Genomic DNA, 15,950 nt, shown 5'->3' with positions numbered 1-15,950 from the left:
TGAGCGGTGGAGGCCTGTGGCAGAGAGCCCGGCTCCGTCTCTCTGAGGCTCTGGTCCTGACACTGCTGCTGCATTGCAGATGCTGCCATTCCTCCCTCTCTCCAGGCCATCCCCCCTTGGCCCAGCGATGACATCACGCACCCCCCCCCCCCCACAGGCAGAATAAACACACCGCCGAGAGACACAGCCCTGCCACTTACACTGCAGCACTGCGTGCCTACTGTAACGCCTGTGAATACACGCGTGTCTGAGTGCGTCTGTGTGCGAGTGTGTGTGTGTGTGTGTGTGTGTGTGTGTGTGTTTCTGTGCCTTTTTTGCAAGTGTATTTGTGTTTTTCACCTATCGTTTATACGCCGAACAGCACAACAGTATCATTAATAAAGACATAAGCGCTGCTCAATTAGCCAGACCATGGGATTTGAGATAACGGGATAAACAAGGATTCTCAAATATCATCTGCCTCCCTCTGTCTCTCTCTATCCCTCTCTCTCTCTGTCTCTCTCCATCTCTCTCTCTCTGCCTCCAGTGTTTTCAGGGAGCCCTGGCACAGGAGAGCGTATTCTTCACGCGCCGATGAAGATGGATATTGGATTATCTCACATTACTGAGCGCGGCGCACATTAGCGCACAAAGCGCGACGCCTGGAACGGGACTGAATCACATTCTGCCCCGCCAAGGCCACGACCGGCCCGCCTCACCGCACGCATCCACTGCGCACATGTCCGCTGGCGGGAGGAGAGACGGATTCACCTCCTCTCCTCTGGAGTCATTTAACAGAGAGGTTCACCCGTCTCTCCACTGGAGTCATTTAACAGAGGGATTCACCCCTCTCTGCACTGGAGTCATTTAACAGAGAAAACAGAGGGATTCACCTCCGCTCTACTTGAGTCATTTAACAGAGAGAGTCACCCGTCTCTCCACTGGAGTCATTTAACAGAGAGAGTCACCCGTCTCTCCACTGGAGTCATTTAACAGAGAGAGTCACCCGTCTCTCCACTGGAGTCATTTAACAGAGAAAACAGAGGGATTCACCCGTCTCTCCACTAGAGTCATTTAACAGAGAAAACAGAGGGATTCACCTCCTCTCCACCTGAGTCATTTACAATTACATTTTACATTTTAGTCATTTGGCAGACGCTTTTAATCCAAAGCGATTAACAAGTGCATAGGTTCTTCCAAAAGTCAAAGTATCACATCCATAACTAGGAAAATACACATGAAGTGTTGTTCTAAACATATAGTCATCATAAGTGCAATTTGGTTTTTTTTTGGGAGTCAGACCAGAGGGATAGGGATATCAGAAATGGGGGCGGGGGAAATCAGGAGGGAGGACTAAGGTACAGTTTGAAAAGGTGTGTTTTTAGTCTGCATCGAAATAGGGGGAGGGATTCTGCGGTCCTGACAGTGGTAGGCAAGTCATTCCACCACTGAGGCACCAGAACGGAAAACAGCCGTGAACGTGCAGCTCGACCGCCAGGTCATCTAACAGAGGGATTCACCTGTCTCTCCACTGGAGTCATTTAACAGAGGGATTCACCCGTCTCTCTGCGGAAGTAATTTAAAAGGCAGAACAGAGGGATACACCCTCCTCTCCGCTGAAGTCACTTAACAGGGAGAACAGAGGCGGAGGCAGGAGGGACAGGAGATGGAGAGCGGGGCGGGGCGATGCACTCACTGTGGGAGAAGTAGTTGAATATGGGGCCGGAGAAGCCATCCTGGGACGCCTGGTCCTTCAGGCTGGAGAGGAGAGGCTCCAGCTCCTCAGTGCTGTACAGGCCTGGCACCTCCCCTACAGAGAAGAGGAACCCAGATACAACACAGAACACTATTAAACTCCATAACCCGTGACTTCCCATGTTTTAAATGTGAACGGCTATGGGAAAACCTTGATAACCAACAATTCAATGTAATCCGACCCAATCTCATGTAATTGAATTTTCTCACCTAACATGACAAAGTCATGATGAGGTGAAGGGAAAATTCAGTCACTGATAGTGAGTTAGTGAAATAAAGCCTTTTTTCTTTTTTTACCAAACGACCTTTATTAACATCTATGAGCATTTTTCTCCCTCCCTTCGGGGGGTAAACACTGACCAGAGGACAGCAGGCTGTTGACCATCTCCAGGAAGGACGGATGAACAAACTGGTAATCCTCCAGAAGAAGCACGACCTGCTGCCCCTCGATCCCGGCCAACTGCATCACCTACAGGGGGGGGGGAAATCGAACAGTGCCATTCCAGACCCCGGCCTGACCTCCTCAACTCAGAAACACTGCACATAGGGGGAGGGATTCCTGACAAATTCCTCTCAGACAAACATATTTCTCTATTCACTGGTGGAATGTTAAGGATTCCGAAACCGGAACCCATGGAGGAATCGCTCTCAGGCTTCGACCCCTGACCCCGGCGGCGTGGCTCACGGTTTTGAGGTCGTTGTTGAAGTGCTTGAGGCCGTATCCGCGGGAGATCCTGGGGGTGAAGAGCGCGGCCCCGTGCATGTGGCTGACCACGCTGGCGGCGGTCCGCCGGCCCACCCCGCTACGCCCCGCCAGCAGCAGGGACCCGCCCGGGCAGCTCAGGACCCGGTCCACTCGCGACATGAAGTCCAGGACCTCCTGGAACAGCAGGATGTCCAGCTCACGGTTGTCCCGCCCGTACAGGACAATACCCTGCGGGGAGAGGAGACGTTAAACATCCTCCTCAGTCACGAAGCACGGCCGGGTGAGTTCTGTTATGCACGGTTCCTGATGATATACGAACGTCGATGATGTCTCAGGAATCCTGGCCAGCCCACGTACACTCTTAATTATAAAAGTGACTCACCGTGTGAAGGATGTGAGATCGGCAGGTCAGGCGGAATCGTGTTTCTGGTGTAATGTGATAAAGCGCTTCTGTTCTGCAGTGTCTTGGTTAACGTTAAGCGGCGCATGCTTCACTGAGTGGACGGCGGCCCTCCGTTCTGACACAGCGAGACCACCGTAGCGTCCGTTTGACCCGCTCACCTTCTGAATGACCTCACGCAGGTCAGCCGCGCTGAGGCAGCCCAGAGGCTTGCCGTGAGGGGGCAGGGCCTGGCCGGGCGCCATGACCACGCCCGCCTCGTGAGCGCCCCACGTCACGAAGAAACTGTCTGTGGAGGGGGGGTGATATCATTTCAGAATTAGACAGGTGTGACATTTATAAAATAATGCATATTGCAATAATGCAGCGTGACCCCCCCACTGTGTGAAGCCCTCAGCTGTAACGATGCTGTGCTATTGTAGGTCTAAACTCCAGCTACAACTCAATGGAAGCTCCTTTTCATAAATGAATGTCTTTGTGACTATCCAGCATGTTCAGAGGCATAGTCCAGAGGGCCAGAATGCCAGTGTGATGTTGGCCAAGCACTATTTTGGCCTAGTGTGTGGGCAGCATCTTCAAAGGGTGGTCTCATACACCCAAACAAACGTGTTAAACACCTACAGGCTTCACCTCCACCACACAGTGCCACTGGCCCTCACAACCCATTCACTAAACATACACTCAGTCAGCACTTTATTAGGGATTTATAGCCTTATAGCCTTTTTAGCCTTATTTTTCAGACTTATTAATCTTCTGCTGTCATAGCCTATCTACTTAGATGTTTAAAGCTTTGTGTGTTCAGAGATGTTCTTCTGTATACCACTGTTGTAATGTGTGGTTATTTGCGTTACTGTCACCTTGCTGTCAGCTTTGACCAGTTAGGCCCTTTATTATTTAACAAGGCGTTTCTGTCTGCAGAACTGCTGCTCACTGGAATTTTTTTTGTTTTTCGCACCATTCCCTGCAAACTCTTCAGACGGTGCATGAAAATCCCAGGAGATCAGCAGTTTCTCAAACAACCCTGGCACCAACAATCATTCCACGGTCAAAGTCACATTTCTTCCCCATTGTGCTGCCACATGATTGGCTAATTAAACATTTGCATTAACAAGCTGGTGTACAGGTCTACCTAATAAAGTGCTCACTGAGTGTATATGTGGCAGAGATCACACTCACATATGATTACACGATGAGTATACAGACCCATGGGTATTTATCACGGTCCGCTCAGCCCTTACCGGACATGTTCTCCAGCACATCTGAGCTCCAGTCTCCTCGGATGGCCGACAGCAGTATGTTGTCGAACGCGTTCAGGTCCTTGGTGCCGACAATGCGGTCCCGAAACAAACGCCGTGCCTCGTAGGCCACCACCTCCAGAACCGTGTCAACGCCATTCTGGGATTTGCCTGAACATCGCCAAAAAATCATTAAAAAACAATCTCATCATAAAATGAAAAGTGCAGGCAACAAGTGGCAGGTAGATTATTTCACCTGTTCATGTGAAATAACCAAGGTCGGGCTTAAATACATTTCATTCAGTCCATTCAGGAAATGAAGTGAAATTAAATTCATTCATTGTACTAACCTCACAGAATATTAGGGGCATTTTTCAATTCATGAATCGAATTTCGATTCATTTCCTCAACCGAGTGAACTGAAATGGAATTAACCCTCACCTCTGGAAAGAATATTAAATACAATTTCCAAAGCCTTCGAATGGATGAGCGGAAAGAAGAAGAAAACACATGAAATTACAGCGAGCGGAAGAAAAAAGATTTGTCAGTTAAGGGTTTAATTAAAATAAACGACTCATGAACACATCGCCGGGGGTGAGAGCGATGGAGGGAATGTGGAAGGAGGGCGAGTGGAGCGGAATGAAGCCGCGCGGTCGGCGAAACGGGACCGCGGGTCCGAGCGCTCACCGGCGGTCAGGTCGTATCTGAGCAGCCCCAGAACCCACTGGGTCAGCACGCAGGGGGTGAACAGGTAGTGGCTGTAGTCGTCCACCGTGAACTTGGCTTTGACCTGAAACCAGAGGAGCACAACCGTGAGTGCACAGGTCCATCACCGCATCGTGGTTCCTTCCTTTCCGCCACGTGGCCTCTCCGATAACTAGGCCAGGTGTTCTTCTGCCAGGGCACCGGTTTAACCGGCCTGTGTGTGGGCCTTCTTTACTTAAAGGAATTAGATGTAAGAGTCTGTACAGGGAGCTGATAAGGCTCCAATTCCAGCCTCATTTAAAGTGGGCTATTTATTAGCCAAGCAGCCACTGCTCTTGGGCAGAGCTTTCCCTGATAAAACGGCTCATCTAAACAAAATAGAACTTCAATTACTCTGCCAGCACCCGCACAGATCAAAGGGGATGTCTCCACAGAGCCCGGAACGAACACATCTGCCGCAAATCAGCTAGGCTGTTCTAGCAAGAATATATCCATTTATAATAATAACGAACCTATTCGGCAATAGCAGCGTTTGACATATGATGTGAAACCTATGGTATTCTGCCTTGAAGAATATTGAAGATCATTCCTTCAGTTATGTGATGAGCCGATCCTTAGCCATGGCCCTTTGGCTGGGATTCATACAGCTGGCATTGTGAGCAGCTATCACAGTTCAGCGGGTTGGTCTAGGTAACGGCAGTGCCGCCCCGCTCCTGACAGGAAACGGGCCCGGGGCGGCCCCCCCGCTGGCCTCACCTGCTCGTACACTTGCACCAGGGACCCGGCGAGCTGGTGCACTTTCCCGGCCGAGCTCCAGGCCGAGGGCTCCCCCGCGCCCCTCTGCAGCACGGGCTGGAGGTAGGCGCTGTAGATGGTCTGCAGCTGCTCTCTGTCGGGGTAACTGTGGACAAGGGTTGACAGCCGCCAAATCACCTCTCCGCATCACAGAGCCATTCCCTGACTGATGAATGACTGACAAACTTTATTAATCTCAGAGAGGGGAAACTTGGTTTCACGAACAGGCACTACCGCTCACCCCTTGGCATCCGTAAAAAGGAAATAAGCGAGCCTCCTGGTGTTTACGTAGAGGAGGAACATTACCATCTGTTTTGCTACATCATCCAGTGGCATCATGTATGAGTATTTATCGCTCGGCACTTTCAAGGATCGCTTCTCCTTCAAAAGCGGCGGGACTGTAGAGGCCGGGTCAGGCGAGCACTCACTCGATGGTACAGATGCGCACGATGGAGGTGAATCTGGAGGTGAGCGTGTGGCGGCCCACAGCGCCCCCCGCAGACATGGAGGCCACAATCTGGATGTTCTCCAGGCCCACCCACTCCAGGTTTTCGTCATAGAACCCGTGGTAGGTCAGCACCTGAGACAGCAGTGTCGCGGGAGAGGTCAGACAACAAGGACGCAAGACCGGTCTGTCACTGGAAAGCATCAAAGCACCGCTGCAAAGAGCCTCACTGGCGCTAAGGGCTAACGATGACAAGCATGCGGCTAGGCTACCTGCTGCAGGAAAGCGATGAGGTTGCTGGTGCCCCACTTGTCGGGCTTGGGCAGGTTGATGTCTTTGAGGTACAGGACGAGGCGCTCGCAGTCTTTGGGCCTGTAGACGCGGCCCGTGTTGGAGCTGATGACCAGGCAGGTCTGGCTGAGCTTCTGCAGGACGTGGCGGGAGGAGGTCTGGGCGCTGCAGTGCACTGTGGCCACCTGGGTGGAGCGCAGCTGGGAGAAGGCGTAGCGCAGGAGCATCCTGAGGGAGGAGCGTGGGACAACGTCATTCAGTGTGAAGAACCGCCCTAACTATGTCATTCTGTACAAAGAACAGCCCTAACCATGTCATTCAGTACAAAGAACAGCCCTAACCATGTCATTCAGTATGAATAACAGCTCTATGTCATTCAGTACAAAGAACAGCCCTAACCATGTCATTCAGTATGAATAACAGCCCTAACTATGTCATTCAGTAAAAAGAACAGCCCTAACCATGTCATTCAGTATGAATAACAGCTCTATGTCATTCAGTACAAAGAACAGCCCTAACTATGTCATACGGTATGAAGAACAGCCCTATGTCATTCAGTACGAGGAACAGCCATAACTATGCCATTCAGTACAAAGAACAGCCTTATGTCGTACAGCATGAAGAACAGCCATAACTATGTCATTCAGTAAGAACAACCATAGCTATGCCAAAGAACAGCTTTTTGTCATTCAGCATGAAGAACAGCCATAACTATGTCATTCAGTAAGAACAACCATAACTATGTAATTCAGTAAGAAGAACAGCCATAACCATGTAAATCAGTGAAAAAGGGCAATACTAATATGAAGAACAGCAGTAACAATGTCATTCAGTATCATGAATAGAAGGAACAGTGCTATTCTGTGTGGAGAATAGAAGTAAAAATGTAATTTTGTGTGAAGAATAGCAGTAGCAATGCCATTCAGTATGAATAATAGAACACCAGTTACTATCTCTTCAACATGGAGGAAACTAGTGTAATTTCATAAAAGAGAGTTTATGAAACCCACAGATATACACATAAAGGGAGATTCCAGCTACAGTACTTAGTCATTCAATAAGAGATCTCAAGTCATCTCCATAGACAAACCCCTGATGAACACTCAAATCTAACAAGGCAGTTTGAAGCACTCAACAGACTCTAAAAGCGAGTCTCATCGTTGAAAGTAATTGAACATGAAGGAGTTTTGTCCAAAAGTTAAGAAATACAGATAAGATCTAGGAAAAGCCAATCAATGTGGAGTAGTCGGGCAATTACGCCATTCAACAATTGTAATACAATGAGTATTAGACTCATTCAAAAGCCAAATAAAGGTCAAACAGGTGTTTAAAAACAGGAAAAAAAAGAAAACGCAAAAGGATAAAAAAATAAATGTATAAAAGCAAAGTGCACAAATACAGCAAGGGGCCTTATATCACTCAGTGCGATGAGCATCGAGTCCCTGAGACAAAGTATCAATTGGCAAAGTCACTCAATGACAGGAGAACACTTGCAGTCAGGCGTTTTCATTCCTTCATTTCTCTCCCGAGAAAAGAGAGTGCGGAAGATGAAAAGCACTGCAGTGCACGAGGCGGCCGCAGCCTGCAGCGAACGCCTCGTTATGAAAGCACAGCCGAGGGCAAAGTGAAACACTTCCGCGGGGCCGCAATCCCAAAATAAAGATAATTGCACAGCTGATAATTAACGGGACGTCCTTTCATCAAAGGCCGCGGCGGGAGAAGCTCCGTAACGCTTGACCTCTCGCCCAGCGCGTGAAGAGGAGACGGAAGCTGACCGGACGCGGGATGAAAGTGCTCCGGTGGAGGAAATGGCCTCCGGGCACCACCAATTACGCAGGGATGCGAGTCGTCACGACCGCGGCACCCACGCGGTTTTTTTTTCTTTTTACGCTATTTTGGGAAAAGGTCAAGAGTGAAAATAAGTGGGGACGGCACACGGGGGACGGCTGGAGAGCAGCGGAGGGGCTCACAGGGCACGCCTGAGGACCGGAGCTGAATCACAGTCTGGCCAAAAACCTGCACTCACAGTCCCAATGTAACCCAACACACAGACACAAACAACTGCACTATAAACCATTTTCATTTTTTTTACAGAATAAAACTTATCTGACTGGCCTTACGCACGCGCAAGCCGATGTGACGCTTGACTGACTATTCTGGGATGACTCATAACGTTTACACAACATGGTACATTTGTTTATTTATAACCTATTTTTAAATAAGAAATAAATAATTTTTAATACAATAGTATTGCTGCTCAGGCCTCATTGTTGCAAAGTCCTCAATAAACTGAGAAGAGCGCGGGCAGGAATGTGTAGCTGGAGCGATTGTCCAATGAGAAGCCAATAAACCAACAGAAGCCCATCCAGAGAGATGGACCAGGCCATCAGGCACATCCACACACAGAACAGTGTCTTAACACAGTGAGCTGTAACACCACCTCTCCCACAGTACCAAACAAACATCCAGCTTAACTACAGTAAAACACAAGTGTACACCCAAGGAATGAAACCTGATAAATTTCAGCTCCAAGTCCAAGTAGGTAACCCAAAGCACAAAGTGATCACCTCTCGGGCATGAGTAAGAGATATGAACCAGACATCTCCCTAAATTCAATCAAACACAATTTAAGATAGCACAGAAAGGCTGGTTTGCATCCGACTGGTTGCAGCTGCCTAACCAAAAACCTAAAAACTATTGTGTTATAACTTCCAAGATCCTCAGCAAAACTAAATAAATTGTGATATAGTGCCAGATTACGAAGGCCCATTTTTATTTAATCGATTGAATAAGCCCTTAAAGTAATTTTGATTGATTAGTTTTGATTGAATCTTGCTTATAATCTTTCCAGAGGAACAGCAATAATGCAAGTGTTTTAGTCTTGTAATAAGATTTAAGATATTATTTGTTCTCTCTCAAGTAGAACATAGCCTGTTTTAAGCTTTGCCATTCGCTTGATTAGTGAAATGTTCTTACCCTATTGGCAAGTCTAAAAAATGAGTTAAATTGTCTTACCTCATTGACAATATGTATCATCTTATTCAGCATAAATAAGATCTTAAGTCTCAATATAAGACTAAAATACTGGAGAATGACTCATTATTTCTTCAGTGCAGAGGACGGGCAGTGGTGTGAAAGGGAGCCGTACCCTTTTCCACAGCCCTCCGGCCCCACCAATAGGAACGGCTGTCTGTGGTCCGTGCACAGCCACTGCCTGAAGTAGTCCAGACCCCGCTGCATGTCCGCTGTCTGGATGACCGGTAAGCTCTGGGGGTTACTGAGGTCCTCCACTGTCAGGCTGTCGGCCCGCTGCAGCTGGTAGGCGGCCAGGCGACCCGTCTCCGGGTCGTAGAAGGTGTCCAGAGGCTTCCGTGGGTCGGGCGGGCTTTCCCTGGCCCAGCTCAGGACCTGGACACACCACAGACAAAATGAAAAACCAGACCCCACAACAGTGCCAAGGAGCTTCACGGTGCCCTTGCCGAAAAGGGATTCAGACTGTCAGTGAGCTTCAATGACAGATCAAGGATACACGTAAATGATTTTCAAGGATTATTTTCATTGTTACTGAACTCAAATTCCCATGAAATAGCGCTACTTTGAAGATAGGAGTTGAAGGGGAAATTCTTTGTTTGGCATATTACTTTCAAAATATTTTGCGTCAGCGCAGACACGCTTGCGGATGCTCTTGGCTTTTAATATCGCTCACTTATCAACAACTGCAGGCAAGGTATACCCACAGTGATTAACTTGATAAACAAACGTCTGTTATTTCTGCGGCACCATGCTGATAGCAGTGATTTTAAAGCAGGATGAATTTCTTGGTTTTATGTAGTCCTGGAGGTACTGGGTATGGTAGCTTTTGCTGTCACTCAGCCATAGGTGCGATTTAGGTGAATTTCCCCTCTTCATTTTCGATAAAGAGCCCTCTATAAATGCAATTATTTAGCACCTATACCATTATAGGAATGGAAGCAGTGGATTACACTGTTAAATTGCCTCATTTGTTTGGCTGGTTCCAAGTTGGCTGCTGATTTTAAGGTGAGAAAAAAAACCTGCAAACACTGCGGCTCTCCAGAGTCAAGAAAGCCCAAGATACTATTTCAGCTACTGTTATTTGTCAGAGCATTATTACATCAGGGCAGTTCCAGACACACCCAGCCATCAGCGTAGGCAGCTCTTTCTCACCTCTTTGGCGAACTCCACGCGGGACTTGAAATTGAGGTTTCCCCCCAGGCCCCGGATGAGGCTGACCACAAACTGACCACGCTCCCGGACACCGCTGAGGTGAGAGAGACCGTTGAGCACGGTCCCCACCAGGCTGGTTTCCACCACAAAGTCATTCTGCAGAGGAGGAGGAATTCAAAGTCACCACTGCACTGTATAGACATAGACTCACGAAATACAAGAAGCCTACTGGAAGCATTGGTTAAATGTACAAAACCTGGATTGTCTTATTCAATTGAGCACTGCTCTAAATATATGATAATCTGTCTTGATTCAGGGACATCGGAAAAATGATCCAATATACCAATTACGCATCTAAGCAAATTCTGAATACATAAGCAAGCTGTGGACCACTGCAGTGGGCAAAGGACATGGGGTGGCAGTGTTGTGAAATGGCAGTGCGGTCTAATGAAGCGGTTAAACCATTACCCCTTGAGCAAGACTCAACCTTGCCGTAACCTGAATTTCTTCCATAAATATCGAGCTGCGTTATTGGATCATGATAATAAATGTCACGTATGTGTCACAGGGCCCAGAGAAGCGAGCAATCACGTGATCGCCCACCACAGAGGGTGACATCACCCCCCTGGAGCTTCTGTAAACGCGCAATTCATTCCCTTCACTGAAGCATTGCTATTTAGCATAGAGCGTTAGCCTCCATCTCTTCTGCCCGACTGGCGAATAAATAATGTGAATATATGAAAATCAGTGACAGATTTAAAGCTATGTGGTAAGGTTTGTGTGGACTTGTGAGTAAGACCATCCCTGTTCCTAAGAGATTTCCCATCCTGTAGGTTTTCATTTCAACCCTACCAGATTGTACTAATTAATAGCTTAATGAGATCTCCAAGTTTTGAATAAGGGTTGGAGTGAAAACCAACAGGATGCTAGATCTCCAGGAACAGGTTGGGAATCACTGGTGTAAGAGATGCACAATATAACAATGGACAGCACCTGCTTCAGAACCCAGTCCAGGCTCTTCACAAAGTAATCTCCTATCCAGCCCTCCAGGTTACTCCTGCACTCGTCCGGCTGACCCTTCAGCCACGACTTCACCAGGGAGTTCACGTCAGTGTCTTCATCACTGTGGTCAGGAGACACATGAGGAGACGGGTCAGGCGGGGTTATTAGCATGGCTAAGGCTAACAAAGGGTCTGTGTCCCAGCCTGAGGCAGGAACTCACCTGAGAAAGATCATGCCCATGCACGAGATGGTGGCCAGGGTTAAGATAGGGGTTAGGGTTAGATCAGGCAGGAGTTATTAGCATGGCTAAGGCTAACTCACCTGAGGCAGGAACTCACCTGAGAAAGATCATGCCCATGCGCGAGATGGTGGCCGGGGAGGCGCAGCTGAGGTCGTGCGTCTCGAAGACGAAGTTGACGTTGGGGCCAAACTGGATCCTCTCGCCGCTGGGCATGGTGAGGAGCCGGTTGTCGTCCAGGACGGAGTTGAGGGACTCGATCCACTCAGGGTCGATGTCGCCATCACAGATGATCCAGGAGCTGACCTCTGCGGAGAGAAGAATGACGTCTTTAACACCGCCCTGCTGAAGTGGCTCAACGCACGGCTTTGAAGACAGTGAAGCTCATCTTGGTAATATGATTTTATACAGCTGCGTCAGCAACTTCACTCCTTGCTGCATCTTACAGCACCTATGCGCAATAAAACAGTTATCTATAAAAACAGCTTTTCTCTTCAGCACTAGGGAGAGAAAAATCTAGAATATTCCCTATGACAAACAGGTAAAAAGGATCCATGTATTTACTATATGTTGATGTTCTTCATTCTATGCTTTTGCGTGTTGGAGCCAAATAAATGTCCCTATTTCCATACTCCATGTTGGCATTATTAAGGCAGGTTGTATTGCGAGTAGAAGTCAGATGAACTGTGGGATAATAAAGTTGACTGACTAACTAGCTAACTTGCCTAAAAAGCCATCATCAGCGACAGCGCCATTACAGCAGTGATGCGAGTGTGGTTTGGGAGGGTGGGGGTCTTACCCTGCGGCTCTCGGACCACCTGGCGGGCGCTGCTGGTCAGGACCCCGTCGGACCACTCGCGGGTGTCCATGTCGATGTGTCCCAGCAGCTGCTGCCGGGGCATGGCTTTGGGGTTCATGGTGTACTGCCTCACCGTCTTCCCGCTGCGCCCCAAAGCCGCCCGCAGCATGCGCCACAGGGTGGACTTCCCCGCCCCGCTGGGCCCCACCACCACCACGCCCATCCGCTGCCGCAGCTGCTCATACAGCTCCAGGGCCTTCTTCACCTGCGGGGGCCGCCCGGTTATTCACCACTCACTCATTTACTCATCCATTACATTACATTACATTAATAGCATTTGGCAGATGCTCTTATCTAGAGCGACGTACAGTTGATTAGACTAAGCAGGAGACAATCCTCCCATGGAGCAATGCAAGGTTAAGGGCCTTGCTCAAGGGCCCAACGGCTGTGCGGATCTTATCGTGGCTACACCGGGGATCGAACCACCGACCTTGCGTGTCCCAGTCATGTACCTTAACCACTACGCTACAGGCCGCCCCGCTCAACCATTCCTCCTCTCCACTGGGTCGCTCAATGGAACATCTCCACTGGGTCGCTCAATGGAACATCTCCACTGGGTCGCTCAGTGGAACATGGGTTGTTGTGTTGTTAAACACTCATACAGCAGGGGAAGCTCCATTCTCGCTCATAACCCTGCCCTGCCCTGCACTTCTCTCCTTAGCAGCGGTTATGGAAAAGTTACTAAAGCGCATAATGTCAGTCCGGTGCCCTGAGCACAATCCCTGCTCTCACGTGGGAAAAGGAAGGAGAAAAAAGTGGAGAAGAACTGGACCAGAGTGGAAAGAGGAGGCAGGAGCGAGACAGAGGTGGAGAGAGGAGGCAGGAGCGAGACAGAGGAGGAGAGAGGAGGCTGGAGTGAGAGAGAGGAGGAGAGAGGAGGCAGGAGTGAGAGAGAGGAGGAGAGAGGAGGCAGGAGAGAGAGAGAGGAGGAGAGAGGAGGCAGGAGTGAGACAGAGGAGAGAGGAGGGCAGGGGTAGAGGGAGCTGGAGGAGATCAGTGGCAGCAGGAGGGAAAGTTAGGCAGTGGACAGAAGGAAGCAGGTCGGGGTCATAACAGCACACAATGGGAGAGACTGAGCTGGAAGAGCCAAGGGGATGGCCGAGTGAGTGATCGAATGTGACGTTTCTCCTCAGGCAGGGCTATGGGGGCAGGGAAGGCCTAGAGGAACAGCAGCTAAAAAGCAGGAGGACAAGCCCTGTTCCCATGGAATATTCATCCCCTCACCTACCTGCAGCCCCATCATTCATTCAGCAAGAAACTTTCACCAAGCCATCAGCAAGCCAGAGTACATAAACTACATCTACCACCAACCAGGATGGGCTGAATATGATGACCACATGCTCTTCCCCAAACACCGTTTAATGCTGGACTTACAATTAGCTAATAAATAGCTCACAAGTATATGCAAGTAGCAATAATTAATAATCCACAACCTGTATTACAGGAGTTAGAACCTGGGGTCAGTATTCATGAAAGGGCTCTCAATAAAATGGGTCAATGCAGTAAAAATGCAGCATTCTTCCTCAACTCACTAAGAGGAAGAAAGAGAAGGCATCACGGTGACCCCACTCACAATGTGTGCCGTCTGAGTCAGACATAATGACAGACCCATAAAGGGCACTGAACTTTGCTCATCCGGACACAGGTGAAGGAAGTCATCCCCTAGAGCTGAAGAGTTAGTGGTAGCTATAGCAGCAGTCTCTGGCAGTCAGCAGACTCAAAGCTCTTTGGAGAGAATATGGATTCTAATTTCAGGTAAAACGCTCATTACATCAAATTGTATTATTTGCAGAAAAGCGAAGGAGGCAGAAAAAAAGAAAGGTAAATCATATTTGAGAAACAGAGGCACAAAACGTAACCAAGCTTATAAAGTGCTCCAAAAAAACGCAGCCACTCGGCTTTTGCACATTTCGAGTTTGGTTCAAATGTTTGTGCACTTTATAACTGTCTGTTAAACTTTGTGCCTCCAGAGAAAGAGGTTTAACGCGACCAGAGGAGTGGGCACCTGGCTGGGGATGACCTCCAGCTTGGCCTCCTGGAAGACGGCCTCCAGGGCGGCGCTCAGGGCCTTGTACTCCACGTCCCTGAAGTCCACGCCGGGGAAGACGTCTCGCACCAGGGCGTCGAATCGCGAGCTGTCGGCGAAGGTGAGCTTGGACATGGTGTTGAGCCGCAGGGCCTGCACCACGATGTGGCTCTCCTGGACTGCGGGGACAAGAAGCCAGGGAACGCGGAGCTGAAAAACAGGTGGCTACGCGGCGTCTAGGCCTGAAATATGATGTCTGGAGCCAAGGCCAGCTGGCAAAGCCGTCTATTCTTTACCTCTCCGTTTCTGCGTGCCGTTGCACTCAGGTGTATTCGCACGCTCCTTAAACGCCTTAATGGCCTTTCGCTTTCCGATATTTTAGCTCTTTAAGAGGACCGTTAGTCACCGAACAACAAATGAAGCTGTTATTGTTAACACTTAGCCAGCAAGAAAGTTCAAAACTAAAACTGAGGGCTAATGGGCCCTGAGAGAAGCCTTTCGCTCCGGAAGCAGGAGGATGAGTCATGACATGGACAGCGAGGTCTTAACGCGGGGGAGTGAGGGGGGGGGGGGGGGGGGGCAGAGAGAGGGGGAGAGGGGAAGGCGAGGCCGTACCCGTGCTCCCCCCGCTGCTCCTCCTCTGCAGCTGCAGCAGGCCCCCGCAGCCACGCAGCACCGTCTTCAGGGCCCGCAGGCCCCAGTCGTAGTGCTGCTGGGGCGTCAGCAGCTCCCTGGAGGGGCAGAGAGGGCAGGTCAGAGACCGCACAGAGGGCGGGGAACGCTCGTTCCTAACGGTCACGCGTCAATCACTCCAGGGCTGCCCAACCCTGTTCCTGGAGATCTACCATCATGTAGCTTTTCCACTCCAACTCTTAACAAAACACACCTCATTAAGCTGTTAATTAGTACAAGCCTGTGCCTCAAATTAGGGTTGAAGCGAAAACCTACAGGACAGTAGATCTCCCGGAACAAGGTGGGACAGCCCTGATTTATTGCGTTCATAACCAAACTATTTTGGAAGCAGTGCCTTCTGCTCACTGCTCGTCCGGGTGGTCGAAAGCCAAGCCAAATTGCCTGAAAACTGTAGACAGGGGATAAATCAGCTACAAATAGGCAGGAAGTATCATTTATTTACAGTCCTAACAGTTTAAATTTATGTGTAATTATATATTATGGAAGACACATATATACAAACATTTATATTTCCTAATGTGACAAACCCAATTACTTTTCTTCTGTCTGACTGGTCAGATGACTCACTTCCCAGGCACAAACTTTGGACTTACTTGAGGGTTATCACATAACAATCGCCATCTTATAGATCAAAAT

General features: G+C 49.1%; 1 protein-coding gene across 5 annotated transcripts in view; it reads right to left on the bottom strand.

Moving 5' to 3' along the window:
* The window catches only part of dync2h1 (dynein cytoplasmic 2 heavy chain 1), a 169,881-nt gene that overhangs the window by 122,601 nt on the left and 31,330 nt on the right, over positions 1-15,950 (bottom strand). For all 5 annotated transcript variants that reach the window (XM_061216771.1, XM_061216770.1, XM_061216768.1 and 2 more), the window contains exons 37-52: positions 15,237-15,352; positions 14,601-14,800; positions 12,536-12,800; positions 11,837-12,044; positions 11,490-11,619; positions 10,497-10,652; positions 9,460-9,719; positions 6,293-6,539; positions 6,004-6,155; positions 5,537-5,681; positions 4,763-4,865; positions 4,079-4,246; positions 3,002-3,129; positions 2,420-2,668; positions 2,095-2,203; positions 1,676-1,789 (exon numbers count right to left, since the gene is read on the bottom strand). In XM_061216771.1, coding sequence (XP_061072755.1) covers positions 1,676-1,789; positions 2,095-2,203; positions 2,420-2,668; positions 3,002-3,129; positions 4,079-4,246; positions 4,763-4,865; positions 5,537-5,681; positions 6,004-6,155; positions 6,293-6,539; positions 9,460-9,719; positions 10,497-10,652; positions 11,490-11,619; positions 11,837-12,044; positions 12,536-12,800; positions 14,601-14,800; positions 15,237-15,352 — 2,750 coding nt within the window. The remainder of the gene's footprint in view (positions 1-1,675; positions 1,790-2,094; positions 2,204-2,419; positions 2,669-3,001; positions 3,130-4,078; positions 4,247-4,762; positions 4,866-5,536; positions 5,682-6,003; positions 6,156-6,292; positions 6,540-9,459; positions 9,720-10,496; positions 10,653-11,489; positions 11,620-11,836; positions 12,045-12,535; positions 12,801-14,600; positions 14,801-15,236; positions 15,353-15,950) is intronic.

The sequence above is a fragment of the Conger conger genome, chromosome 13 (assembly GCF_963514075.1).
Source record: "Conger conger chromosome 13, fConCon1.1, whole genome shotgun sequence".
NCBI classification, from domain to species: domain Eukaryota; kingdom Metazoa; phylum Chordata; class Actinopteri; order Anguilliformes; family Congridae; genus Conger; species Conger conger.
The sequence above is the reverse complement of the archived record's forward strand: the minus strand, read 5'-3'. Positions and strand labels throughout refer to the sequence as shown.